This window comes from Monocercomonoides exilis, assembly GCF_001643675.1.
Source record: "Monocercomonoides exilis strain PA203 chromosome Unknown scaffold15-1837935, whole genome shotgun sequence".
NCBI classification, from domain to species: domain Eukaryota; phylum Preaxostyla; order Oxymonadida; family Polymastigidae; genus Monocercomonoides; species Monocercomonoides exilis.
In genome coordinates, this window is record NW_027150560.1 from 1,524,102 (window position 1) to 1,550,182 (window position 26,081).

General features: G+C 40.1%; 3 protein-coding genes across 3 annotated transcripts; all 3 read right to left on the reverse strand.

Annotated features, from left to right (window-relative positions):
• Positions 1-398: 398 nt before the first annotated feature.
• MONOS_5341 (putative SacI homology domain) lies at positions 399-12,027 on the reverse strand (the record flags this gene model as incomplete). Its single annotated transcript, XM_067875480.1, has 2 exons — positions 399-11,951; positions 12,006-12,027. The coding sequence occupies 2 exons, from the start codon at positions 12,025-12,027 to the stop codon at positions 625-627; spliced, it is 11,349 nt and encodes a 3,782-aa protein (XP_067730117.1). The 3' UTR covers positions 399-624.
• Positions 12,028-13,034: 1,007 nt separating this feature from the next.
• Positions 13,035-15,718, reverse strand: MONOS_5342 (uncharacterized protein). Its single transcript, XM_067875481.1, has 2 exons — positions 15,054-15,718; positions 13,035-14,992 (listed from the first exon to the last, which is right to left on the reverse strand). The coding sequence occupies exons 1-2, from the start codon at positions 15,646-15,648 to the stop codon at positions 13,662-13,664; spliced, it is 1,926 nt and encodes a 641-aa protein (XP_067730118.1). The 5' UTR covers positions 15,649-15,718; the 3' UTR covers positions 13,035-13,661.
• Positions 15,719-16,701: 983 nt separating this feature from the next.
• On the reverse strand, positions 16,702-25,265 carry MONOS_5343 (uncharacterized protein; the record flags this gene model as incomplete). The annotated part of the gene is made up of 3 exons (XM_067875482.1): positions 16,702-22,608; positions 22,867-24,387; positions 24,719-25,265. 3 exons carry the CDS (start codon positions 25,263-25,265, stop codon positions 16,766-16,768), a joined length of 7,911 nt encoding a protein of 2,636 aa, XP_067730119.1. The 3' UTR covers positions 16,702-16,765.
• Between the last annotated feature and the right edge of the window lie 816 nt (positions 25,266-26,081).

Below are 26,081 nucleotides of genomic sequence, written 5' to 3' on the forward strand. Positions count from 1 at the left end.
GTTTTTGTTCGTTTTTATTGTATTGTTCTTGTTAATACAAAGGAAGGTAATTACAAATAATTGAGTGGAATCGGATATCATCAGTTTCATCAAAGTTGGAAATTTGCACAGGCAAATCAATGCTTGGAGTTGTTGTTAGTGCAACAGCTGAGTGATGAAAGAGAAATTATTTTCATTCTTCATATGAGCTTCTTATGTCAACTATCCGGTTTCAATCCTGGTGGATGTTTAATCATCAGTGAAAAATAGCATTGCCTTGAAGCTTCGCTTATTTGCAAATATTCATTAAAATTAATTGATTGGGTTGAGCTCGATTATTCCAACAATATTCTGAATACTCACAATCACAATTGACAATTTAATTTTATGAATCCAACAATATTTTTGTAATTCTCAAATTTAAAACGCATACATTTTTTGTATTTTTCTTAGCAGTTTCAAAAGCATTCCTCAAAATTTCAAAAGAGCAAAAAAATTTTCAATTTCTCATGAAATAAGATATGACGAACATTGCTTTTGCATCAAATAATAAACAAACTACTCAATAAAAAAATAAACTCAAAATTTGAACAAAGTTTTATTTTCTTTTTTAAAAAGTTAACAAAAAAAGATTTTTTTCAATTTTCATTCTGTAAAAGTGGTTGGCTGGACAGATAAAAGAAGAGGCATTGAAGGAAGAAGCTGAGTAGATGTCAGATTATGCAGTCGATCAGAGGAGCTTTTCAGGGCAAGTGGATGAGACGAATTGAAAGAAACAAGAAGAGTAGAAGCAACTTGAGGACGAGGCAACTGTACAAACAAAGGAAGAGAGTAAAAAGGAAGTGGAAGTGAAACAGGCAGAGAGACTGATGTGCAGTTGTATTGTGCTGCGAAGCAGCTTTTATTGGCTGAGACAGAAGGACTGCGATTGGGAGAATCGAGCGAATTGAATGAGGATGGCACTTGAATATGTTCAGAATCAGATTTCTGACTGTCTGATGAATTATTTTGTGGTGTCAGAAACGAGAGATGAATGACAGGTGGAGAATGGCAAGAAGAGATAAGAGGAGAAAGCGAAGATATTTGCGATTGGCTGCGCACGGTTTGTGGGGCAGCTGAAAAAGAAGAAGAAATGGAAGAGAGATTAGCAGTTGCTGTGAGTGAATGAGTGGAAGAATATTGATCGCTATTTGCCATCTGGTTCAGAGAAGATCCTTCTTTTTGCTTTGAAATTCTGTAGTTGTCGATGGACGCATAGCAAACATGATGGAAAGGAGGAATATGGAACCGCACAACAAGACCACTGATGAGCATCGGCTGGGCAAAGTCGAATCGGAAGAGCTGAGCGCCAAGTGTGGAAGCAACAGTGGACAACTGCTGTGATGAAGACAAACCAGATGAGGAAGAAAGAATCAACGAAGGTGAAATGACAGCTTGTGGAGGAGGAACGAAGTGTGAGTGACTGGGGGAAGGAGTTCGATGTGAAGAAATAGGAGTCGAAACAGCAAGTGACAAAGAAGATGAGCCAGCAGAAGGTAAAATGGTGCGGTGCAGAGGTCGGGGGATGCGGGTGAAAAAGATGGAAGACAAGAAATGGAGATCAGAATTAGAAGGAGAAGCAATGAGAGGAGTGTAAGTTAAAGTCGATTGAGCATCTTGAGAGTGCTTGCTGATGACAGAATGACGTGCAGAACTGGCTGTGAGCGAGAAAATGGAATTTGGCGAGTGGAGTGAATGCGAAAAGGCACCACGGATCTGAATGGACGAAAGGGAAATGGATGGAAGATAAGAGCTAAATTCTTTGTTGGCTGAAAAAGTGACAGAAACTGCACGGCAGAAAGTGAAGGGAACAATCACGTCGATTCTGTGAGGTGTTGAAAAGAGATGGACAGTAGGAAGAGCTGGAGGAGGGTCAATTTGCGGGAGAGCACTCGAGGAAAGCGGAGAAATTGAATGAAGTGAAGAAGAAGAAGTAGAAAATGGATTTGTCATCAGATGCTCAAAGTTATTGAGAGGATAAATGGAAATATTGAATGGAACAAAACTGGTTTTGCCCTCTGAATTTTCTTTTGATTCATCTTCTATTTTGTGCTTCATTTTGTCTCGAACAGCATCAGGCACAAATCCCTTTGGCGGAGCAATAATTGTGAGGGAGCGGATGAAAGAGGACGAAGACAGCAATAAAACAAATGAGACACAATTAAGTCCGCTTTCAGAACGCCAGCAGATTTTGTCCATTAATTTCAGTTTGGATGTATCTGACACACAAAAACGATCTCTGTAATCGGACAATCGATTGGATTCTTCAACAAACTGGCTTTCTCTGTCATTTTCATTCAAACAGGAACTTTCAATGGTCAATGGAGGAGTAAGCAGAAGCGAAGGAGGAGTGGAACAATCAGCAGAAATTGGAGGCTTCATCACAAAATCAGCTGCAGGGAAAAGAGAAACAATTGTCGTTGACTGAGAATAACGCAAGAACAACTGGGAAGGCAATGTGTTAAAATAATACATTTTTGCTGATTCCTTTTTTTTAGGAAGTGCGCATTCAATTTTACCAATTTGTTTGGTCTTGCCATTTGATAAACTCAAAGAAGAAGTTGAAGATGAAGTTTGCATCGAATTTTGAATTGCCCTTATTGGTGACAATAAGCGATTCACTTTTTGAGTATCTTCTTCCAGCTGCCTTTCTCTCTCTTTTTCTTGCAACAAAATTCTCAGTCGCTCCACAAACACAATGAGAGTGTATGGCTCAATCGCTTTTAGTAATTTCATCTGCAAATTGTGGAAGAATGCATGCGACAAAGCGGGAACCGTCCCAAACAAGGAAATAAACACAGAAAAGCACGACGGACACAATTTGTCGATGTATTCAGGCAAAGTTGGGATCAAATGCGAAGGCGGTAGATGAACAGCACTTGAAGGCAGTGGGTGTGTTGCAAAGAGAGGCGAACAAGTTGAAGAAGAAGAGCAGCGGAGACAAAGCACACGAGAACAGAATGGACAGCGATGCACGTATGTGTTGGTGGAGGAGCAGATGGAGCAGACAGAATGCTGAGGAGAAGAGGAAGAAGATGTTGACGAAAGAGAGGAATTTTGAGAGGCTGTGAAGGAAGGGCAGTGCAATGCAGAGAAAAGAAAGAACTGATTGAGCATGCTCCACAAGTTGTATAGTGCAAATGAGCTTCTCTTCCATTCATCAAACAGCACCTTCACATGATTCACGACTTCGCCTTCGAAGCTTTCTCCTTCTTCTTTCATTGCTTTTCTTGCTTCTCTTTCAGCATCACAATCCTTGTCTGTTTCTGCTATTTCGTCTTCCACCAAATGCCGTTCTTTCTCCATTGCAACAGAAAGCAGCTCAAATCCTCTTTCGAATGAAATGTTCATCGCAAGGCGCGCGAGATGGATGTGGGCAAACGGAGCCAGCGAAGAAAGGAAAATGGAAGGAGAAGACGCAATTGATGCAAGAGAGTACTGGTACGAGAAAAAGCTTGATGAATAAGCAGAAGAATCGGACGAATCGCTAGGCATAAAGCAGTTCAAAAGCAGATCGTCTTCTTTCTCTTCTTCGATTTGCTTTCGGATCATCGAATATTCAGCAGCTGACATTGCCGATGTGACTTGCTTGCTTCTCGCACGGAACCTCCTGCCTTGCGTTGCATGTGCATCATGTGCAGCAGTAGAAGACAAAGAAATGTTGTATCTGGAGATGAGAGGGTCATAACATTCAGCCAATTGCAGAGATTTCAGAGCCGGTGGAGGAATTGGAGCTGTTCTTGGGCTCTCAGAAAAGCCAGAAGGAGAACTGAGCGCAGAAGTCATTCTAGCTTTATTGTTATCAAGTGGAGTGGCAGAATTTAATCGATTTGTTTTGCTTGATTGATGATCCTTCAAAGCATCTTGTTCGTCAGAAAGATCGACACTTAAATCAAACAGCGCTGTTCCAGATGAAATGTCCATTGGATCAGAAAAGGAAGAAACATCTCTCCGTTTCAGTGTTTCTTCCAGTGAATCCATCATAAGAGGCTCAGGAATCAGCGAATCGTGCAGCTCTTCGCCTGTCTCCACCATCGAAGTCATCTTATTCACTGCATTTTCAATTCGCGTTCTCTCTTTCTCTTCCTTCTGCTTTGTTTCCTGATCCAGCTTCGTCTTGTTACGCTCGATTCTCCGCTTTCTGGCTGCTTTTCTGCGGAGAAGGGAAGGCTGCATCAGAAGAGGAGGAATTATGCAACGCAGTTGATACGACAGAAGCGAAAGGAAAAGACTTTCGCTGTACGACGAACGCAAAACGAGTGCTGTTTCAGACGGCAAAGAAGATGGAAGTTGTTCAACAGCAGTTGAATTGTCTGAAACAGATGAAATCTCTTCAGATTCATTTGAAGTTGAAGAATCATCCGAAGACAATTGATGAGACTCGTTCAGTTGTTCAGTTGCATCATCACTGCATTCTTTGCATTTTGTCAACAACCTTTCCACATCAGAAAGTGCTTTTATTTCTTCTTCTTTTTCTTCCTCTTCGCGGCAGGCGTCCTCTTTTGTCTGAATTATCTTGAAGAACAGCTCCTTTAATGAAAATGGCGGGAGAAGAGAAGAAGATCGCTGAGGAGCGAGGAAAGAATGAAGAGAAGATTCAATTGAAGATGGCTTATTCATAACAGCTTCGCATTTTCCTGTTGAATGAGAAGAATTTCCTGCTTCCTTTAATTCAAATGGAGGAGTATTTAAGCTGACAGTCGTTTCGGCCGAATTTGCCTGGAGAGAAGAAGCCAACGCAGAAGACAAAAGAGGCTGCCCAAATACAGACACTTGGCCAATCAATTGAGGAATCTTTGTTTTTGATGCATTTTGTGAATGAGTGGCTGTGCTTGAAGCAGTATTTGCATTTGAATTAAATGGATTTCCAGTTGATTGATCAGCTAATAATATCTCATTCAAAATAGAATTCGTCTGCTTTTGAACAGAAATCGAAGAGGGAAACGTGAAATGAAGTTGGATAATTCGCACAAGTCCAACTGGAACTGGATCTGTGCCTTGTGGAAGCGGAAGGGGATTAAATCCGCTGCAATCAACAGAATAATCACTTTTATCACCAGAACACAAACTTCGCATTCCGCTTTCTCTTCCATTGTTCGCAGCGAAGTCTGTTGAAAACGTCGTTTCTGCCTGTTTTGGGAAGCAATACGGTGGAATTTGCAAAAAGAGTGTGTTTGCCGGAAGATTCAGCGAATGAAGTGAAGTTTCTGTCAAAGAGAAGCTGAACTCCCGCTGAGACTTCGAGTGCTGCGAAGAAGATGGAGAAGACGAAGAAGATGCTGAAAAACCTGAAGAAGCAGAAGAGATTGCATTTTGATTGGGAGGTAATGGTGGAGGGGGGTTGCTTCCTTTCCTGGATTGTAAAGACGTGCCTCTTTCTTTTGCTGATTGATTATCATTTGTTCCATCAAAATGTGAAAGAGGAAAGCCAGACGAAGTCATTCCTGATGAATTATTGGGAGACACAAAAGAAGAAGAAGCAGGAAGAGGAAGAGCAACAGAAGAAAGAACAGGAAGAAGAGAGTCAAATGTCATTCCCATCGCAACGGAGACTGAGATTGGCGAGGATATAAGCAGCATTGTTGATGGAACAGAAGAAGAAACAGAAGAAGAAGAAGATGATGATGCAGATGCAGAATTGATTGCAGATGAATGAGGAGCAGGTCTGTGGAAGGTCAGATGTGTCACAAGAGAAGGAACAGGAAGGATAATTGTGATGACTGGAGAGGAAGAAGAACAAGTTAGGGAGTTTGGCTCCAACGAAGACTCACTAATGTTACTGGGAACTTCAGAGACATACAAAATGTGCTGTTTGAGAACAGCGTTTGCCAAAGAAAACTGAGGAAGATAAGAAAGACAGGGCGGAAGCTCTTCTTTGATACCAGCTTCTGTATCATCGGACGGACTGTTGCTTGCATCTGGTTCTGAAGATGATGACAATGAAGATGATGATGCCGATTCTGCGAATGGGTTAGATGACTCTGGTGAATGGAAGCCAGCTTTGACTGTTGGCCTCACAAGAGCTTCTTCCTCTTCTTTCAGCATCTGCTCAATCTGATTTCTTTGCTCCATCATTTCTTCTTTCTCATTAGCATCAAAGTTGTTGCATCCATCTTCTCCATCTCCACCATTTCCGTAGTTTTCATCCAACATTTCCAATGCGCGCTTTCTTTTCTTCTCTCTCTCCACTTCAACTGAATATCTGCCTCTCCCGTCAATCATCAGCGGAGTCTGCTCGTCCATCGAGCCTGTCATAAACAGAGAACCCGAATCCAACCCAGAAAACAGATCAGCAGAAAGAGGACTCTGCGAAAAAGTGGAAGAGAAAAGAGATTTGTGATGAGATGAAGAATTGCGATTCAAAGACGTGTTTAAAAAACCAGATGGTTGATTTGACTCTGAGTGTTGTTGTTGATTGCCATCACTTGTAGACAAAGAAGCAGAAGAGTCATAAAATGAGGCATAAGATATAGCACCTCGCGATAAGCATTCCATCGCAGGGACAAAAGGTGGAAATTGAGTGATTGGACCAGAAGGAATTGTGCTTGTTATTTGCGAATAATTAAAAGGAGATGATTCAAAAGTGTTGTTAATTTGTTTGCCTTCAAAATCATTTCCTTTTTCTTGATTGTCATCTTCAGACATTTCGTCTTTTTCTCCCATATTCTTTGCAAATTTCGTATTCTGAGTATAAAATGTGACGTATTCCTTTCTTCTTTGCAGAGAATTTACTCTGTCTTCATCTGCACTGTTCTGCAGGAGCATTGCCAGTCCACTCTGAACTTCGCCCAATCCATCAAATCCCTTCTCTTCATATGGATCAAACTTCTTTCTGACAACCTGCAAATGAGAGGATGAATTGTTAGAAGCAGCTTTGCCTTCTTCTTCTTCTCCTTCAATTTTTATGCTTCCATCACAATGAATGTCTTTTCCATCAGCAGTCTGCTTCATTTTTCTGTTTCTCCAACGAATCTTCTTTTCATCATTAACAGAAGCTGCAATCCATCTCATTCCCATTCTCCATCCAACGCTCCTTCCCAGTCCGCTGCTTTCTTTGCTTCCCCAGAAAAGAGACGGGTACAGTGATGGCAGCATCCACAAAGCTGCAAAGGAAGTGTAGCGGATGTGCCGAGTTGGGTCTGAGAACACGTTCTGAAAGCGCCTCTGGATCGATATGATTGCATTTGATGGAGTTGACACAGAAGACGTGGAAGATGAAGAGGAGAAGAACGTTTGAGCATCAATTGAAAGCGGGTTGTTCGAGATATAAATTGAAGGTTGGATTGGCTCTGAATTGCTTGCAGCACCATCGCTTTCTGCTTTTTGTGGAACTTTATCTTCTCCTTCGTGATTGCCTTCAAACTGACCTTTTTCATCATCTGTCGCTTTTGCATTTCTATTCAAAGCATTTATTTCCGATCGAACATTTCTTATAATCCTTACCACTTTTGAATGTGAAGCATCAAGCACAAGTGAATTCAGAACAGGTGGAATAGACGTGGCTACAAGCTGTGCATGGCAGTCCAGCTGCAGTGAGTCGAGATATTGTAGTGACGATTCATCGAGCGAGGAAGAGAAAGAGGAGTCCATGTAATCCTTTTCGTTCGGATCTTCCTCTCTTTTCTGAATGTCAATGGCTGTTGATTTATTTGCGCTTGATTGGATGGAAGATGATGAAGATGCAGTTGTTGTTAAAGCCAAGTTCAATTGTGTGTTGTTTGTTGATGCCAAACTGTCAGATGAAACAGAAGACATTGCCTGCGGTACGAGGAGCGGAGAGGAAAGTGAATGCAGCTGAATAAAAGAGCGAATAAGGTGCGTGTGCGTTGCGATGGATGATGTGTATAGAAGCGAATTGGAGTTCGCGTGAATAAGAAACTGCTCAGAAAGCGCAGAAAGCGCATGCAAAGAGAAGAAAGAGCGGATGACAGCAAAAGAAGATAGCTTTGCTTGAACCTGCTGCTGAGACGTTGAAGTGCGGGGGAGAAGGCTGTCTGGAATGTATGTCTGATTGGATATCGCCTCCAATGTCTTTGTAATCATGAAATAAGAAGGCAGTTTTCGGTGGGTTTTTTCCAGAGATATGATTGTTTCAACGGGTAGACAGCCTTCAGAAGAGATGTTTATAAGTTCTTGGAGTTGAGGATACGAGTTTAATGTCTGTTCAAGTTGTGAGACATCAGCGCTTTTGTTATTTAATGTTTGTACCACATTGTCTCCTTTCATCATATCATCTTTTATGTGATCTTGGCATTGATCATTTTCTTCTTCCTCCTCCTCCTCCTCTTCTTCCTCTTCCTCTTCATCTCCATTTTGTTCATCTCCTTCTGTTTCATATTCGCTTTCATCTGCCCCATCAGATTTTGCACCTGAATCATCCTCCAATCCATCCACTTCATCATCGTTGATTCTATCTTTTCCTATTACTTCTCTCTCTTCCCTTTCATCTCCACCAACCGCATCCTCATAATATCCCAATCTGTTCAGCATCTCCTGGATGACCGGCAGCGATAGAAAGTACATCGACACACTCGTTCTGTCCATTGAGTCTGCGCAGTTCGTCCTCACCAGCCCTTCCTGGCACGTGAGCTGCAGAAGCGACAGCTGTGCCAAGGGCGACGGAGGCCACAGAAAGCGAGGAGACTGCGGCTGCGCAAGCGGATGGCGCGGTGGATGCACAAAGTGCGGGAGAAGCTGCGGTTCAAGCTCGCAATCGTCACTATTATCTTCACAGGAAAGCGATTCGTGCCAGCTGTATGGTGTAAATGAGTGGTAGTGCTTTGGCTCAGTCAAAGGAGAGGACGCTTTTGCAATCACAGACACATCTGCAAAGGCAGCTTCTTCTCCGTTGCTGCACTGGATGTCTGTGGCGTCTGTGAGATAATATCCGTCTTCCTCCAAAGACGGATTCTCAACTCGGCTTTCCTCAGAATTGCTTGAATGTTGTTCGATCACAACACTTTGTGATACTTTTGCCGAATTCTCGTTTTCTTCTTTCTCGTTCTTTTCATCATTTGCAGTTTCTTTCTCCTTTGTTTTTGCTTCTTCCTTTGTTTCCCATTCATTTTGCATCAAGTTCTCTTTCAGAATCAAACCAGATGACATTCCAGCCTGTTTCAAAGACTGTGCCATTCTGCTCCACAAACCCAGTACGCTCTCCTCTGCACCCAGCTGCTTGTTCAGTCCGTGCCAATCAAAAGACACCAACAGAACAGGAAAAGAAGAGGCAAGCTCAGACGATATGGTTGCGATAGGTGAGGAAAGACTACTACGCGTGAAGTGAGAAAGATGAGAAGAAGAAGAAGACGAAGAAATGGTGTTTTCAAAAGAGATCAAAGACAAATCGTGTTCATCATTGCTATTTTGTGAAGTGTTTTTGTTGAGATCCTTTGTAATTGGGCTGACAATTGCTTTCTCATCAACTGATTCTTTTGACTGAAGTTCAGTTTGAAGTGTTGAAATATCATCCTGATTTAAAGCCTCATCTTTCTTGTTCTCTTCTTCTTTCTCTTCTTTCTCCGTTTCTTTCTCTTTCTCTTTCCTCCTCTTTCCTTCCAATTCTCTTTCCTTATCAATCATTTGCTTAACAATGAATTCTGCTTTCCTTTCCTTTTCTCTCTTCTCCTTGCGCATCGTCAAATCCGCATCATCTGCCCGTAATCGCTGCAGCGCCGACTGAAACTGTTCAGTCAGCTCAAACTCGTTTTTGTGCTTCTCATCAACATGCAGCAAAGACAGACAAGAAATTGGAATGTGTGGAAATGATGGATCGTTTTGATTATCTTCATCGCTGCTTTCTTCTTCCTTCTGCTCGTTTGCGTCTTCGTTATTGTTATTCTCGGTATCTTCCTCATCTTTGGTTGCTTGAATAAATTTGTTTTCACCAATTTGTTTGTTTTCTGTTTTATCCCCTTCGTCGCCATCAGATAGCACAACTGTGATATCAAACGAACTTGAAAGCTTTTTCGGTTCCATTTCGTTTTGCTCTGAGCCTTCTTTTGATTTCCCCACTGAAATTCTTCTCATATTCCTTGCATAAGCCCCACTTCCTTCTTTCTTCTTCCTCCTGTTCCTCATTCGCAGCGCCCACTCCTTTTCCTGTTTCCATCGGCGCCAGTAGTCGATCCTCGCCCGCACTCTGTCCCAGTACTTCTTCACCCCAAACGAGTAAACCGTGTCCTTGTCGATAGACACCTGTGCTGTGTTGATCAGAGAAGACACAGAAGCCGACCAGCCAATCGGAATGGTACCGCGGAGGATGAGAAAGGAGCACCAGGCTCCGACAACTGACAGCTGTGGATGAGACACTACATTTCCATTGGTAGCACTTGTTGCTGCTGAGTATGTATTTATTGTGGCAGAGGAGTCTTCGTTATCTGTGCTTGCCGAATTGGATGAATTGGTTATGTTGACCGTGCTGGTTATGTTCGGCTTATTCTTCAGTAACTCTTTCGAAAGTACTCTCACCTCATCTCTCATCGCCTCTTCCATCCTCTTTCTGTTGGTCGCACATTCTGTCTCCAAAGTCCAGCAAACGATTTCCGTCTCCATTTCGTTGCCATTTCCTCCTTCGCTGTTGATGCCCCTCGCATTGTAGCGTGTTCCCGGATGCAGGCTGCTTTTGCGCGACAGCAGCGACATCATAAAAAGAGGCTTTCGGATGTTTCCTACAAGAGACGGAGCATTTTCCTCTTCTGCATTCGCTTCCTGATCGAATGGCAAAGTCGAAGATTGCTTGATTCTATCATAATGCATCAAGTTACTTTTTGATTTGGCAGAGGTACTTTTCCTGTTGGAATGAGATGTTTGTTGTTTAGTCTTTGAAAACGAAGCATGGGAATCTTTACTATTCAAATATGGAGGCGGCGGAGGAGGGGTTTCAGCAGCTGTTCTTCGATTTCTTTGACTTGAAACATCCTTATCGCTCTTTTTGCCTTCGATCATTTGACTATCTGCTTTCTGTTCATTCATTTTCCCCTTCTCATTTTCCCTCTGTTCTTTGTGCGTCCAGGGGATTGTGGTATCTTTGGAGAGTGGAGCGAACGCAGAGGAAGTGGCTGCACCTTGCAGAAGCACAGACACCCATTCGCTCAGCCCGTGAGACACAAACATCGCGCGGAAGATGTTGTTCCAGCAGAAAGACGGGTCGATGCTGGAAAGCGATGTGGCTGCAAAGGGAGAGCTGGAACAGTGCTGTGTTTGAAAAGATGGACTGGTTGAATAAGATGAGGGATTAGGCGATGATATATAAAAGTTGGAAGAAGAAGAAGAAGTTGATGCGAATGAACAAGAAGAGGAAGGGAAAGGATGAGTAAGATCCAACGTGTCGCAGAAGTAATGGAACTTAGAAACAGCAAAGGAAGAAGAAGACTGATGAGACATTGCATCTACGTATTCAAAGGGAAGGTTGGACGACAGCTGCGAAGACGCCGACGACGAAGAAGAACTTGAAGATGAAGGATTTGCGAATGAAGCAGAAGAATTGGTAGAAGTGGTAGGGATTTGGGAAAGAGTATTACTTGTAGGCATTGGCTGGCGAGATGGCTGTCCGGGTGCTGCGTTGGAAGAATGAGGCGAATGCACCTGAGGTGATTCGCTCGGCCGAGCCTTCAGTTTTGAGAAAAATGAACTCATCCATCCACTTTTCTTTTTGTCTGGTGTTTTTGATGGTTGGTTGGCTAATTCTGAACGAGAAGGAACTGAGTGAGAAGATGCTTGAGATAACGAAGAAGGAGATTGAGCAGAAGACGAAGAGGAAGGTGAGGGAGGAGAGGAAGAAGATTGAGAAGAGGAAGAAACTGGAGATGCTGTTAAGGATGATGCTAATTGGCTGCTTGGAGTATTCTTCAGAGCATCAGAAATAGCATTCGATATTGAATACGGATGTGCAGGAGAGGAAGCAAAAGAGCTAATTGCTTTGTTATTGCTATCCTCTGTCAAGGCATCAAGCAAATCATCCGTGACAATTGAAGTCCAGTCATTCAAACCTTCTGACGGAGTAGCTGCCATAAAAGATCTGTAAAAATCAGGCGTTGTATTCATTCTCGAATCAGAAATTTGTAGACGTGATAAAACTTCCAATTTCTTCGTATTACAATTGCCCGCAATTCTGTGTGGTGCTTCATTTTGCTTTTCACTTATTTTAATAATTTTTTCTTCGAAAGACTTCAAGTGCGAAGGAAATGAAGGTATAGAAATAGCTATTTGAAATTTGAAAAGTAAAGTTAACTAGAAAATTACGCATTGCAAACAATTAAGTTCTTCAATTCCAAAAGTGCAACTTTGGGCATATTTATCAGTTTGAGAAAAAAATTCTGCAATTTTCTGTGAGGTTGATGGTTGCTTTAATTCTGAGTAAGATTGCGGTTGAAAGAAATTTGAAAGAGGAATTCTTCTCCACTCTGCTTGCCTTACTGAATAAATTGAATGGAAAGGAGGAAGGATCATGGTCCTCACCACAGAAGTCGCAAAAAGAAAAAAAGCTTCGTTGGATAGAGTTATATAACCGAGCAAAGCATCTGCTTGTAAAATAATACGTGGCGAATTCTGCGTATGTTGAAGGAATTTCATTGCCTGCCTTGGCGTGTTGAAAACATCGACTCCATAAATACCTAAATAAACAAAAATATTTAAGTATATTTGAATGTGAAAAGTCCAAAATTACCTCGAAATGAAGGATTTCCCGTTATAGGATCAATTGTTATAATAGTTGTATCATGTCTTGTTCGAAGAGAAGATATCAAAAACTAAATTTAAAATGAAAATCAATAGTCTTTTAAAAATTTTCAAAGCAAACGTAAAAATTGTCAAGTGTTTCAACTAATAAGTGTGCTGGGGTAGGTCTTTCATTGAACAAAAAAACATTTTCTTTCATAAATCTATTCACGCTTCAACAGTTAAAAAAATGGAAAAAAATTAGTCAACAAAAAAAATTATTTATATTTATTTGAAAAGGCAATTTTCTGGGTAAATCATTATTTTTAAATCCAATTTCATTCAATTGCAAAGAAAACAATGAAAATTTCGCATTAGCATTGTTTGAGAACTTTTATTTCCGTTTTGTTTTTAAAAAGCTTTTTGAAAGAAAACAAAAGTGTTTCTTATTCATAAAATTAAAGCAAAATATGGATAAAAAAATATTCGAAAAAAACAGTCAAAACAGTCTATTGAAAATTCATTTGCTCTGATAAAATCAAACAAAGAAAAGAAAATAATACCAACCAAATCCGAGCAAAATTTTCATAATAGATAAATGAACTCAAAAAATATAATTCCAAAAAAGAAAAAGAAAAAAGAAAAAGAAAATTATTATTATTATAAAAATTATATTAAAATTTAAATTAAAAGCATTCTATACTGAAAATATAATATTTACTTTTTTAGTATTCATAAAAATTCTTTCACATAAATGAAAACATTAATCAAATCAAATAGAAAAGGTTAAAGGCCCTAGAAAAAATAATAGCCTTCATTCTTCTCAAAATCCTAAACTAAGCACAAAAATTTAATTCACAAAGAATAATCAAATATAATGATACACAAACAATATTAAAAAATAACAAATATTATCATTTTACTTCAACCTCATTGCAAATTGACTTTTACCATGAGTTACTAAAAGTCCATAAAACTTTATTTCTTTCTTACAATCCTTCTCTTTCAAGCTCTGCTTCATAACATTTATCTTCAATGTCATAGCTTCTATCGTAATTTATAAAGGTACAGCTTATGCATTCTGAATTAAAAGCCAATTTTGCAAATTCATTTGCTGATTGTCCCCTTGCATTCAAACATTCAAGAAGGGTGGCGTAATATTCTTCATCATGTTTTTTCACGACATTAATTGGTATTTCATTGATTATTTCGTTCGCATTCTCCACTTTCTCATTCGTTTCTTCCTCGAAGTCAACATTGGATTCTGTCTCTTGTTTCTCATCGTCCAGCTCCGAATCCGTAAACATTTGGCAAACCGGACAAAGATTTCGGTCACATTTTGCTTTGAGTCTGTTTTTCATTCGCTGCTCTTTTTTAGCTTTCAGTGTGTGTTTTGATACTTCCGGAGCAATATGCGCAAGTAAAGAATCAATCACTCCTTCCTCTTCACATACTTCCATCAGCATTTCTTTCAATTCCTTTCGTACAGGCTCGTCAAGGCATTTATAACTATGAATGACTTCTTCGCCTCTCTTCTTGCAAATTGGACGGATATGTGCATTTATCGATATAGCACTCCATCCACTAATTATGGCTTTTGTCGCTTCCAGTCTCAAATGTTCATTTGCAGTGCAACAAAGCAGAGAAGCTATTTTGCCCATCACATTTCGTTTCATGACTCCGTTAATTGAATCGCTCAGTTGCCTTGCAAGCCAATTTTTCACAATCAAGACTGCACATAACTGAAATCTTGCAATCATTTTTTGGAAACTTTCCTCTTCGCAATATAGCCCATCCGACATTTGCTGGAAGTTTACACCACCTGAAGAAAAAACATCAGCACAATTTGCACCCAAAAATTTGCTTCCAGGAAATATAGCCTTCCGTTCGTCTTCTGACCAATTACCAAGCAAATAACTCATCACTTTCTCCATGATTCTGTTTTGGCTTAATAAATAATTAAACGCTTCCAGATGATTGCTCGATAACTTCTGCAAACACTCAAATGCTAAAATAGCTATCGAGCAAATTGACCCACGTGCAAACACTCTTGGAATCCAATCTGAAGAGCAAGGATTTAGCAACGAATGTGCCATTTGAGAAGATTCATTTAAAGCAGGCAAAGGGACAAACGAATTTAAAGTCAATAAACTGTTCGTTTTAATGTCATTTTCAAACTTCATACGAACTCTAAGCGATGATAGCCTTCTTATTATTTGTAATGCTTCAATGATAACTGAAGGAATTCTGTTTGATAAAAGACTATTCATCCATTTCCATACATATGCAAGACGATAACCCCCAATTATTGGCGTAGCACCTGTAAAGCATAAAAAATTAATTCAATTGAATGGATGAACCATTATCGAAGAATTCAATACCATTGTCTACGGATAGAAATCTGTAATAAGCCATGGTAAACATGCAGATATCTTCATCATCACATTCTCCCAAATGAAAAAGCTCTTTTTCAATCTTTTTAGCTCGATCCATCGAAGAATATTCCGGAATAGATTTAGCGATAAGCTTTGCTGGATCAGGAAGTTTTTCAACGAAAGCAGGAATTCCACACTCTTCAAAATAAATGCCTAAGCACGATATTCTTGACATGTATCCGATAACACGAAGCTTCATTAATTCAACAGGACCACAGAAATACTTGCAACTTTCTTGCAGTTTTTCCAAATTATTTGCATATCCAAATAACCCACTAATTTCTTGACTTTGAGGATCAGCAGCTTTCAATAAATGATAGAATCTTCTCAACAATCTTTCCTGCTCTTTTCCTTCTTTCATCAAAATTCCTGTTTCATGAAGTAAAACAAAAAGATGCACTTGCAAAATAACAAACAGGGTAATACAATAGCAACAACCATCATTCAATGCTCTTATTTCTTCCGCTACACTCATTCTACGCTTTCCAACACTCAATTTTTCATTCGCTCTTGCTGTATATCTCGCTCTTGTCATTTTCATACAACTTATAATCTGCTTAACGCCCTATGTAAATGATAAAGTGCTTATTCAAAGTTCTTAAATTTTTATTAAGGTACAACCGTTTATTGAAGAATTTTTCTGACACAACTTCGAATAGTCGAAAGTTCAACGAAAATTATGAAAAATAAAAAATACCATATCAATCATAATGTGCACATAACCATCATAATTATTTGAGAAACGACAGATAATATTATCAAACAAGATAAAACAATAAATCAGTAAATCACATTAAATACATGACGCAACCACCTCATTTTTATATAATCCATATTGGAAAAAAAAAAATTAAGACATCGTTTTTTTACTTTTTTTTTTTTTTTTTTTTTCACTCTTTTTTTTCATTTGAAACAGTTCTCTTTTGATTTTGAAAAACTTTTGTGCATTCTTGAAAAACGAAAAATCTGCAATTGTCAAGAGAGAAAATAGGAGTTTAAGCAGAAGCCATTGATTACAATAATTTAGATTTCATTTTTAAAGGCAAAACTTTGGAAATGACAATATCAAACAGATAAATGAGAGAATAATTATTTACAAAAGAAAAAAAAGTCTTATTGGAAATGGTGTTATGATTGCTTTTTATTCGAAATAACAAGCTTCAATCAAATCTTTTTGAAAAACAAAAAAAGATTATTATTTAAATAAAAGCACACACAGCATATTGAATTATCCAAATAATATGCTAGAAGGAAGCAATCTGAAAATATTAGCGAGAAGAAAGAAATTCAGTGATTAAAATTATTGCAAAGGCTGCAATTGTTTTGATACGAATGCCAGAAAACACCTGCGAGAAGTTTTGGAAAATGTCTTGATACACACGCAAAATTTCCTTCAACAAAAAGTTTTTCTGTAATTTGCTCGACAAAACAAAAAAGTGAGTTTGAATAAGTTATTAAAAAGCAACATGGTGCCTTTTGCAAATGCCTTGTCCTACGCTTTATGTTTGGATAAATCCAACGAAATTAAGAATAGTGCACCATTTAATTTTTTGTTCATCTCCAATCATTCTTTATTCTGAGAAATATGCCAACGTTTTTCTTTTTTTTTCTCTTTTCAAGTGATTCATCTGTGGCTGTCCCCAACTCTCCATTATGCTTCATCCACTGCTTTCTCTTGTTTGTGTTTCGCTTTCAGATCCAGAATGCAGCTTCGCAATAACCCCGCTCCGCTCAATGTATTCTGACCCGCATTCCTCCGACCCTTCGCAATATGCAATTGCATCCGACACTGTCGCCATCGTGCACCCCAATGGCAAGCGCCCAATCAGATACCGCTTCACCTGCATCAACGATGCTCTCCTTTCTGGATCTCCATCCAACCCGTTTTCCACCGCTTCACACATCTCTGATCCACGTATGCTCTCCATTCCTGGCCTCTCCCCATTCTTTATCTTCTCTCCAGCTGTCTCAGCCTCATACTCCCCAAACGGAATCTGCAATGTCAGGCACTCCCACAGCATCATCCCTATCGAAAACACCACCGTCTTCTTCGTCGCATGCTTTATTGTCCCATTCAGCAGCTCTGGTGCCTTCCATCGCAAACACTCTTTTTTGAAATTATCTTCATCCTCAAAGGCTGAAGAAGGAAGAGAGTCATTTTCGTTATCACTGGCAGATGTCACAACAGTTGATGAAGAGATGGAGGATGAACTGTCTGAGTCTGATGAACAATCTGAGTGCATGGCAATGCAGATGACCATGTGCTCGGAGAAAAGAATAATGTGGGGACTCAAATTGACAAGGGATTGAAGCTTGTTTTCCATCTCATCAAATGAATGGAGCACCCCATTCACTACCCAGAACAGGATCTGAGCAGCTGCCATTTCTCTCTCTTGAAGACTTCCAATCGCCATCTCCTTTGTCTTATTCCTTCCATGCAACAACATGAACAGAGAATCCCTCAGATCCACAATCAGCTTCTCATGAGGTGATGAACAGGCCATTGCATCCACAAGATTTGACATCGATGAGGTTGTCGGACACAAATCCTCCCCTCGAACAAACGTGGAATCTGAATCAGTTGTTGATGTGGTTGAAGTGGATGAAATGGATGGTGATGGTGTTCTCTTCCTTATCTCTCCTTCTTCATCTTTCTCCAACATCCATTGAGGAATCTTGTCTGAGTCTCTTCCCAAAATGTATTCAGTTGAGCCACTCTCGCTCAACAAATGCTCAGATGATTCTGAATGTCCCAGGCTTTTTTCATATATTCTCTTCTTCATCCTCTCTTCGTTCTTTTTCTCTGCCTCCCTTTCTGCTCTCCTCCACTGCTCCTCAGGCGACATCTCCATCGTTACCATCTCAAATGCCTTCGGATCCTTTCTGACATTATCATTCACAATCTCTTGCAATTCCTCATTTCTTTCCTTCACTTTCCTCCACCGAACAGCCAGAACAACAGACACAACAAGAACAATCAACAATATGATGCCCATGATTATAACAATCAACAACCAATACGATTTCCCTTCTTTTCCTCCTTCAACAATCCTTTCATCTCCATTAACCTTGGCCTCACTTCTGTTCTTCAGAATGAAAGAATCAGTGGACGATGGATTACTTCCATCCCCAAACAGAATGAGCACTCTCACCTCTGCCTCATCTCCTGCCTCACGAATTATCTCCCTTTTCAGTCTCCCTTTAACCTCTGTCTCTGAAGCATATCCACTCTCATTAAACCCATATTTCTCAATCTGCTTTTCTTCTCCAATCTGCTTCGCAATCATGAACGATAAGTTGCACGGGAGAAGCAGCTTCCCTTTGAACACAACCTCCGTTTCTTCTCCTTTCTCATTTTCTTCAATACTTTCCAACACAGGAATGAAGAATGAAGATGCCCTTTCAGAAACAATCCCTTCAAAACTGCACTCATCATTCAACATCCAAAGTGAGGTATTATCTTTCACTCCATCTCCACCTTTCAAACTCATCATGTTCAGTGAAGCAGAATTGGAGCAGATGACGTTTCTTCTCATTGATGGATACCTTTCAATTGATGGATTGTTATTCAAAAACTCTCCTTTCTCGATCATCGTGGATCCTCCGCTCACAATCAAACCTCCCTTTGAGGAGTTGCAGATTGTTGTGTCTTTCATCACTAACGAAGAATTTGTTGAATGAACAAGAGACCCATTCCATTGACAGATCTTATTACTCACACCATTTATTTCTTCGGCATTATCAGCCAGGTTTCCCTCAAACTGGCACAAATCCGTCAAGACATTCTCAGTCAAAGCAATCGCCACTTGGCTCCCCTTTGATGGCTCTGATGTGCATTTATGAATAGAGCAGTTGCACATCTCAAAGTTAGTCATGTGCTGAGCTGTGCAAATAATGCAAGGCCCAGAAGACAGCCGGCTGATGTTTGAGAATGATGATAACGCCAAAGATAAAACGAGTGAAGAATGGCCATTTTCAAATGAGATAAGGCTTCTGTCTTGGAGAGAAATGTTTGTGGCTGCCAACTTTGAAATAATCACTTTCTCGTTCTTTCCACATTCAATCACTGAGCTTGTGCATTGGGCATTACAAACAGTCAGATCTTCAAATGTTGCTCTTTCTGAGCACAATATCTGGAACATGGACTTTGAGAATTTCAAGCACCCAATACTACATCGATCTGCCTCAAATATCCCATTTTCAACAACCAGCAGAGAAAAGCCAAAAAGGGTTTGTGAATTCACCAATGATCCGCTTTCTGATAAGAATGAAACAGATTCGAGAATAAGAGATCCATTCAATTGGTGTATTAAGCACGAGCAGACAACATTCTGCATTACACCAAAAACAAATGAAACTTTCTCAAATCGAACAGACTCTGATGTCGTCACAGCTCCTTCCCCAGCCAAGTTCATCTCTCTCACTTTTATCTCCACATTCCTGCTCGCCTCCATCGACTTGATTGTCACCTTCTGAGCTGAGCATGAGCCAGTTAGTGTTGTCTCATTCCATATCAGCAGCTGCGAATAATCTGATGGGATGATGTGGCTCACCCCAACATTCAGCGATGAGCATGCACCCTTCATTTCCCCACAATTCTTGCTGTTACTGCTGTTCCCCACAATTGATGAAACAAATATGAATTCGCTCCTGAACACATACACCCTTCCCAGCAGATCCTCTTCATCCCCATAATCATCTGATGTGCATCCCCATATCGCCAGCTCCTTCACAAATGGCTCCCCAAAATTTATCAGGAACTGTGATTCACTTATCTGCGAGTCAAGGTCTATGCACTTCACAAACACATCTCTCCCTTTCAGTGCAACATTCTCCTTGAATGTGATGTTCGACAGCACAAATGGCAAAGTCTTCTTTGCAACACTCTGTGTTTTCAAAAACAATCCTCCACCTCTCCCGTTGTTCGAACAGAAACATTCTGTCACATTTGTGTGATTCATTTCCAGTCTCCCTCTCTCATCGAGAAGGAAAAACATCCCTCCTCCTTCATTCGAGCTTGTCGATCCACATTTATCAATTGTTGAATTCTCCATTTTCAGTCTCACTTCATTTGGCACATCACAGATAAGAAATGAAGGGTTGCTTGACACACTGTGCGTCACATTCAAAAATGAACATTGCTCAAACAGAATGTTCCACTCTTCCACTTCTGCATTATCATTTCCATTTCCAGGAATCTCACTTCCACTCATCGCAATTGCACTTTTCCCACTCAATGATATTTCTTCAAAGGACGCATCGCTCATAGTTATCACACATCCAACTGATATGCTCATTATCTCATGCATTGATGTCAACCCTGCCATCTTTGTCTTTTCAATCGAAACAATTCCTTTTGTGGCACTTATCAATATAAATGTCAATTCACCTTCAGCATTGTCACTCATGTGAATTGAACATCCTGCAATACTCGTTTTGATTAAATCAATGCATGTCTGGATGAGGATGTTTGCCTCGTTATCGAAGGCAGCAGGAATCACCATCCCCACTTCTTTGAATTGAACAACCCCTTTGCATTCAACAACAGCATCCTTGTCTCCTTCAATTGCTTTCACAAACACGATTTTGTCTGTTTCGCCATTTGTTCCTTCCAGCCTCATCCCACTCACACTCATTTCATTCCTCACATCACAAGCCCCCTGAATGGCAATCGACACAATCCCCAAACCACTCCCTCTCCTCATCCCATAATCAACAGACCCACATGGATACTCCAACAGCCCACACACAACCACATTATTTCCTTCCCGCGCCACATGCACACTCGATCCAACCTCTTTCCAGAAATAGATCAGTGGGATTGCACACTCTCTGTTTCCTCCATCGTATCCTCTCATCGAGTCTTCGGTCAGCATCTCCAGTCTATCTTTCACAAATGGCAGGGTTTCGTTCTTAATGCTGCTGGTGAGCGATGGAGATGAAACAAACAAATCCTTTCCATATTTTGCATTGTTTGGCTTGTCAGAAGAAAAAGTTGGAGAGGATATCACAAAACCTGTCTCACCCGATTCACTTAACAAGCTCAACATTATTCCTCCTCCATATCTAACAACTTCCCCTTCAAATGGAGCTGTGCAACAATAAAACTCACACTTGTTCATCAACAGATTCGTATTTGCAGATGCCTCATAAAAGAGTGCACCTCCTCCAATCTCATTTCCTTCTTCTTCAACAGCACACTCTTCGAATGTGCAATCATTTATTTCAACTTTATAATCTCCGTTGTCATCCACATTATTCGTTACACTTATGCATCCTCCACTTCCCTTCGAACGAGTAATCGATGAAAATGTGCATTCGGACATCTCTTCAATAATTCCCTTGTGGCACTCAACAACACATCCATTGCCAAATGTAATTTCTCCAAAATCGCTGTTTGTCATATTCAGTGAAGGACTTGAATTAATACTTCCCTCAACGATGAAAAACGATGAATCTCCTTTTTTCATATTCACTGTTGAAAACTCAATCACTTCCACAGCCCCTCCAACAACACTCACAAACACTGTTGAAATAGCCTTAATCCCTCCTTCCATCCCACATTTGTTCAGTGTGAGCTTCCCTGAATGACATTCAAACACACTTTCATGAGATGAAAGCGATTGAATCAAAGAAAATACAATACCGGTCATTGACACAGAAACTGAGTTCTCAATCAATCCACTTTGCGTTCCCTCTGTCAGATCGGCAACACCACATTTCATTTCATTCTGTTTTGCCTTGATGTTCCATTCATCTGTCCTCAAGCCCAATTCATCCTCAAAGGCAAATGATTCAAAAATGGTTATGTCTTTTTTCTTCCCTTCAAAGTGGACCGATGCTGCCTTCGCGATTGTGGAGCATGGAAACGCTTCATATCCACACATAGAAAAATCATGGCTCAATGATCCTCCTCCAACAAAGGCAGACCCTGAAAAGTTGTTCCACAGATACACCACCAGCGGGATGGCAAATGTCTCATTCAATGTTGATCTCTCGAATCCATTCAATTTCGTAAAGTTATTCAAATCAACTTCAAATTCCATCGATGTTCTGCTAATCACACTCGATAGATCATAAGAGTTAATGAAGATTTCTTTCCCCTCTCTGGCATCACATCCAGAAAATGAAACATCCCTCAAAATGAATGAACTTGCCCCATCATCCAGATGAAGATAAATCCCTCCTCCGAATCCGTGCTCTCCATCTGTGTTTTGTGCTGCCTTGCAGCTCACAAGTTCAAATAAATCACTTTCATCATTCGGAAACATTGCCCTTGCTGAGTTAGTATCTGTCATATTTCCCACAGTGAAGGATGATCCTTCTTTCATCTCAACCCACAATCCTCCTCCATTTCCTCCATTGCTCTCACACCTAGACATCGTCCCTCCAACTATTTCCAGTGAGCAATCTCTCCCAAGTGTGCATTCCATTGCTCCTCCATCTCCTCCATCTCCTTTGAATCCACTCATCGTGTTGTTTGTGAGCTTCAGCATCTTGGCTGAATTTGTGGAAATTACTCGAATGGATCCTGATGGCAAATCTGTTTGTGAGGATGCTTTCACTGAAAGTGTTGAATCTTTAATCGAAAAAGATGCTCCATTCGCCACTCCAAACAAAACACTATTTTCTGTCGAGCTCATATCCTCGGCACTCAAAGAAGCGAATGAACCAGCAGTATTGATTCCATCAAGAGAAATCAACGGACAATTCCCAATAACCAGAGACAATACATTCAACAATGAAACTGAAACCTCACCTGCTGTTGCTGACAAAAACACATAAGATAATGCTGATTGAGGATCTTGAAATGTCAGCGAGCAGCCATCAAGCGAAAATAACTGTGAGGTGGAATAGAAGAATGCTTCGTGGTTTGGAAGAGCAGATGGAACAGAGAAAACAAGTGAACTCACATTCGTATTTGCACTGACCGTTGTCATGCTTCCGTCACTTCCATTCGGATCGTTGCTCACCTCCCATCCACTGTTTTCATCTTTCCCCCTGATTGTGTGTTGGAAGGAGTTGAATATCAGCTCATTTTTCAGTTCAATCATCCCATCGACAACAATCTTCTTTTCACTTATTTGCCTTGTCAGAGAATGCTTCAGAGTCAGACAGGGAAACTCAGCGTATCCACAACGAGAATGATCAAATGCATCAACATTGCTCACAATAATCTCTTCTGGCAAAGGAATCAAATAAACACAAAGTGGAATCGGAATTGAATCATTTCCATTATCATACCCTTGTATCGTGCTCTTTGTGTCAAACGAAGCTGTCAACGAAGTGATTTTCCCACTTCTTGCTGTTGTTTCCAGATTGATTGAGTCAACAAAAATGTCACTTCCCCATTTGGCCCTGTTTCTTTCAAATCCTGATGAAATCTGAAACTCTGCATTTGTGTCTTTCACTTTCAGCCCAACCCCTCCTCCTCTCCCTTGAGTAGTCGAGGCATAACAGTTTCTCACAACACCTCCACTTACATTCAATGAACCAACATTCCCTATTTCAATCATCATCCCTCCTCCAAACTCAGAGGCTTCACTCCCACACCCATCTATCGTGCATCCTTCAATAGTTATCGAATATGACCCTTCACCCACACTCATCAGCGATGATCCTGCTGTTGTCCTCACAATTCTGTCGAAAGTGCAGTTATCCAGAGACAATGTTACAAGCGATCCCTGAGATAGAGATATCAAACTTGCTGTACTGAATGTTTGCCCCCATCTCACATCTTTCATCTTCAAACTTCCCCCTTCCATCTTCACAAGCGAGTTCTGAATGCTCCTCTCTTCTGAATGAGCAGAATCCATCGATATATTTGTTCTCTCCAAATTGATCCCTCCAGCCCCTTGAACCTCAAACAGTTTGCTTCTTCGATTATTTTCAAATGATGAATTGTGAACCACAGACAGATCGCTCGCACTCAATTCACCTGTTCCAACACAAAACAGACTCAGTCCATTTGATTCAAATTTGGTTTCAATGGCTGAGTCAGCTGGTGAAACTCCATTCACAGAGATTGTTTTCTCTCCAATATCAACTCCTTTTCCCTCCACAACTGTTCCACCCAACACCTTGATTTCCTCCACAAATCCAGAAATCATTTGAGTCAGACAATGACTGATAGTGAGGCATGCACAGCTTTCATTCAATCCGCAGCTGAATGTGTCTTTTGCATTTGACTGTGTTTGAACTGAAGCAACAAATCTTATTCTCCCTCCATTGTTAGGAAGCCAATTGCTTTTATCTCCACCTGCGTAATATCTCACTCCTTCTGATCGTGTCGAATAACAGAAGACAGTTAGGGATATTTGTCGCATTATCATAAACACAAATATCATTGCCACGAGGTGCAGTGTTGTTATGAAAAAAGCAAAACCATAAAAGGTTTTCACAAAAACCATTTGTTAGAATACTTACGGCCCCTCCATCAAAATCAGAATGGCAATTGTTGAATTGACAATTTTTTGTTATGACATAATCAATTGCATCCCAATGAATGAATCCTCCACCGTTAGAATTAGTTTTATTGTGTCCGCTACAATTTATGAAAGAGCAATCCAAAACACAATCTTTGATTTTTGCTGTTTTTGATTCCCAAATACCTAACCCCCCTGTATCATCTCCTGACCACCCATCTTTGAACAAACAATTCGAGCAAAAAACTTGTTCACTTATTCCGGAAAGATCTGCTCCTGCTCCTCCATATCCAGGACTTTCTGAAAAGCAGAAACATTCAATGAATGTTGAATGCTTCATTGTGCATTCTGCAATTTTCAAAGCAAATATTCCTCCACCTCTTGTTTCAGTTGCATTGCATTTCACAAATGATGAATTTTCAACTGTTAATGTTGCACTCGAATTGTCATGAACATACAGTGCTCCACCGCATGGAGCAGAGCATTCTTTCCATTCAGCATTCTTATATATCTGTGTTTGAGTTGTTGAATTTCTTTCTGTGTTTCCCACTCTCCAATCCACCCTTTCGTTGTGAAGGAATGTGCAATTGTTGCAAGAAAATGCAATGGATTTTTCTGTTCCACTCACAATCCCTCCCTCCAAAACATTCATCGATCTTTCAACTTGACAATCTTCCATTGAACTTGTTTCCATCATTGGCTCTTTTTCAACTGGTATTTCATCTGTCTCCATGAATTTCATTGAGATGTTAGAAAAAGCACAGTTTTTGATTCCTTCAAATGACCCTTCTCCATTTCTCAAAATGCTTCCACTCCCACAAAACACAATGTTCCTCCACTCACTGTTTCTCACAAGCAACGATGCATCTTCTCCTTCCATCTTAACAAGACTTGTTATGAACTCACAATTATTGTCTCTTTTTTCTGTATTCAAAGTGGTGTTTATCATTTCGCATGTTCCTTCATTGAAGACAAAATGCCCATTGAAACCTCTTTTTCTCATCAACATGCAGTCATCAATGCGCAGGAGTGACTTTGCTTCAACATCAAATGCCATGTTATCATCTGCCTTTTCTAGCATTATTTCCTTCAATTCGACTGAAGAATTGTGTATTTCGCAGAATAGCTGAACAACACTCCCTTTCTCCAAAATATGACTTTCAGACTGAGTAGGAACATAATCAACGAGATGTCCATTCCTTTGTGAATCATTTCTATCAGTGCCACAAAATGTGAAACACAAGCACTCAGCCAAAATAAAAAGAATCATATTCAAAAGATTCTTATGGGTCATTATTAACCATATTTTTATTAAATACAATAATAATTTCGAATTATGAAAAATAGTGATAATTCCTGTCTTTCTTTCATTTGCTTAATCGATGGTCATTCATATTGCTTTGCCTTTCAGTTGTTATTCTATTCTGTTTTAAAAGATTAATTTTTTCTTTTTCATCACTCAAAAATTTATTTGATTTTATTTTATTCTGTATGAATGAGGAATATCAACCTCTTGAGGGCATTTCCAACAATATATTCCTTATGGAGG

What these genes read in the sequence shown, in the direction of transcription:
- MONOS_5342 (XM_067875481.1), bottom strand. Translation starts at nt 15,648, where the DNA reads ATGAAAATGACAAGAGCGAGATATACAGCAAGAGCGAATGAAAAATTG. An exon ending in ATTTCTATCCGTAGACAATG is followed by an intron (nt 14,993 to 15,053) that starts GTATTGAATTCT and finishes TATGCTTTACAG; the next exon opens with GTGCTACGCCAATAATTGGG.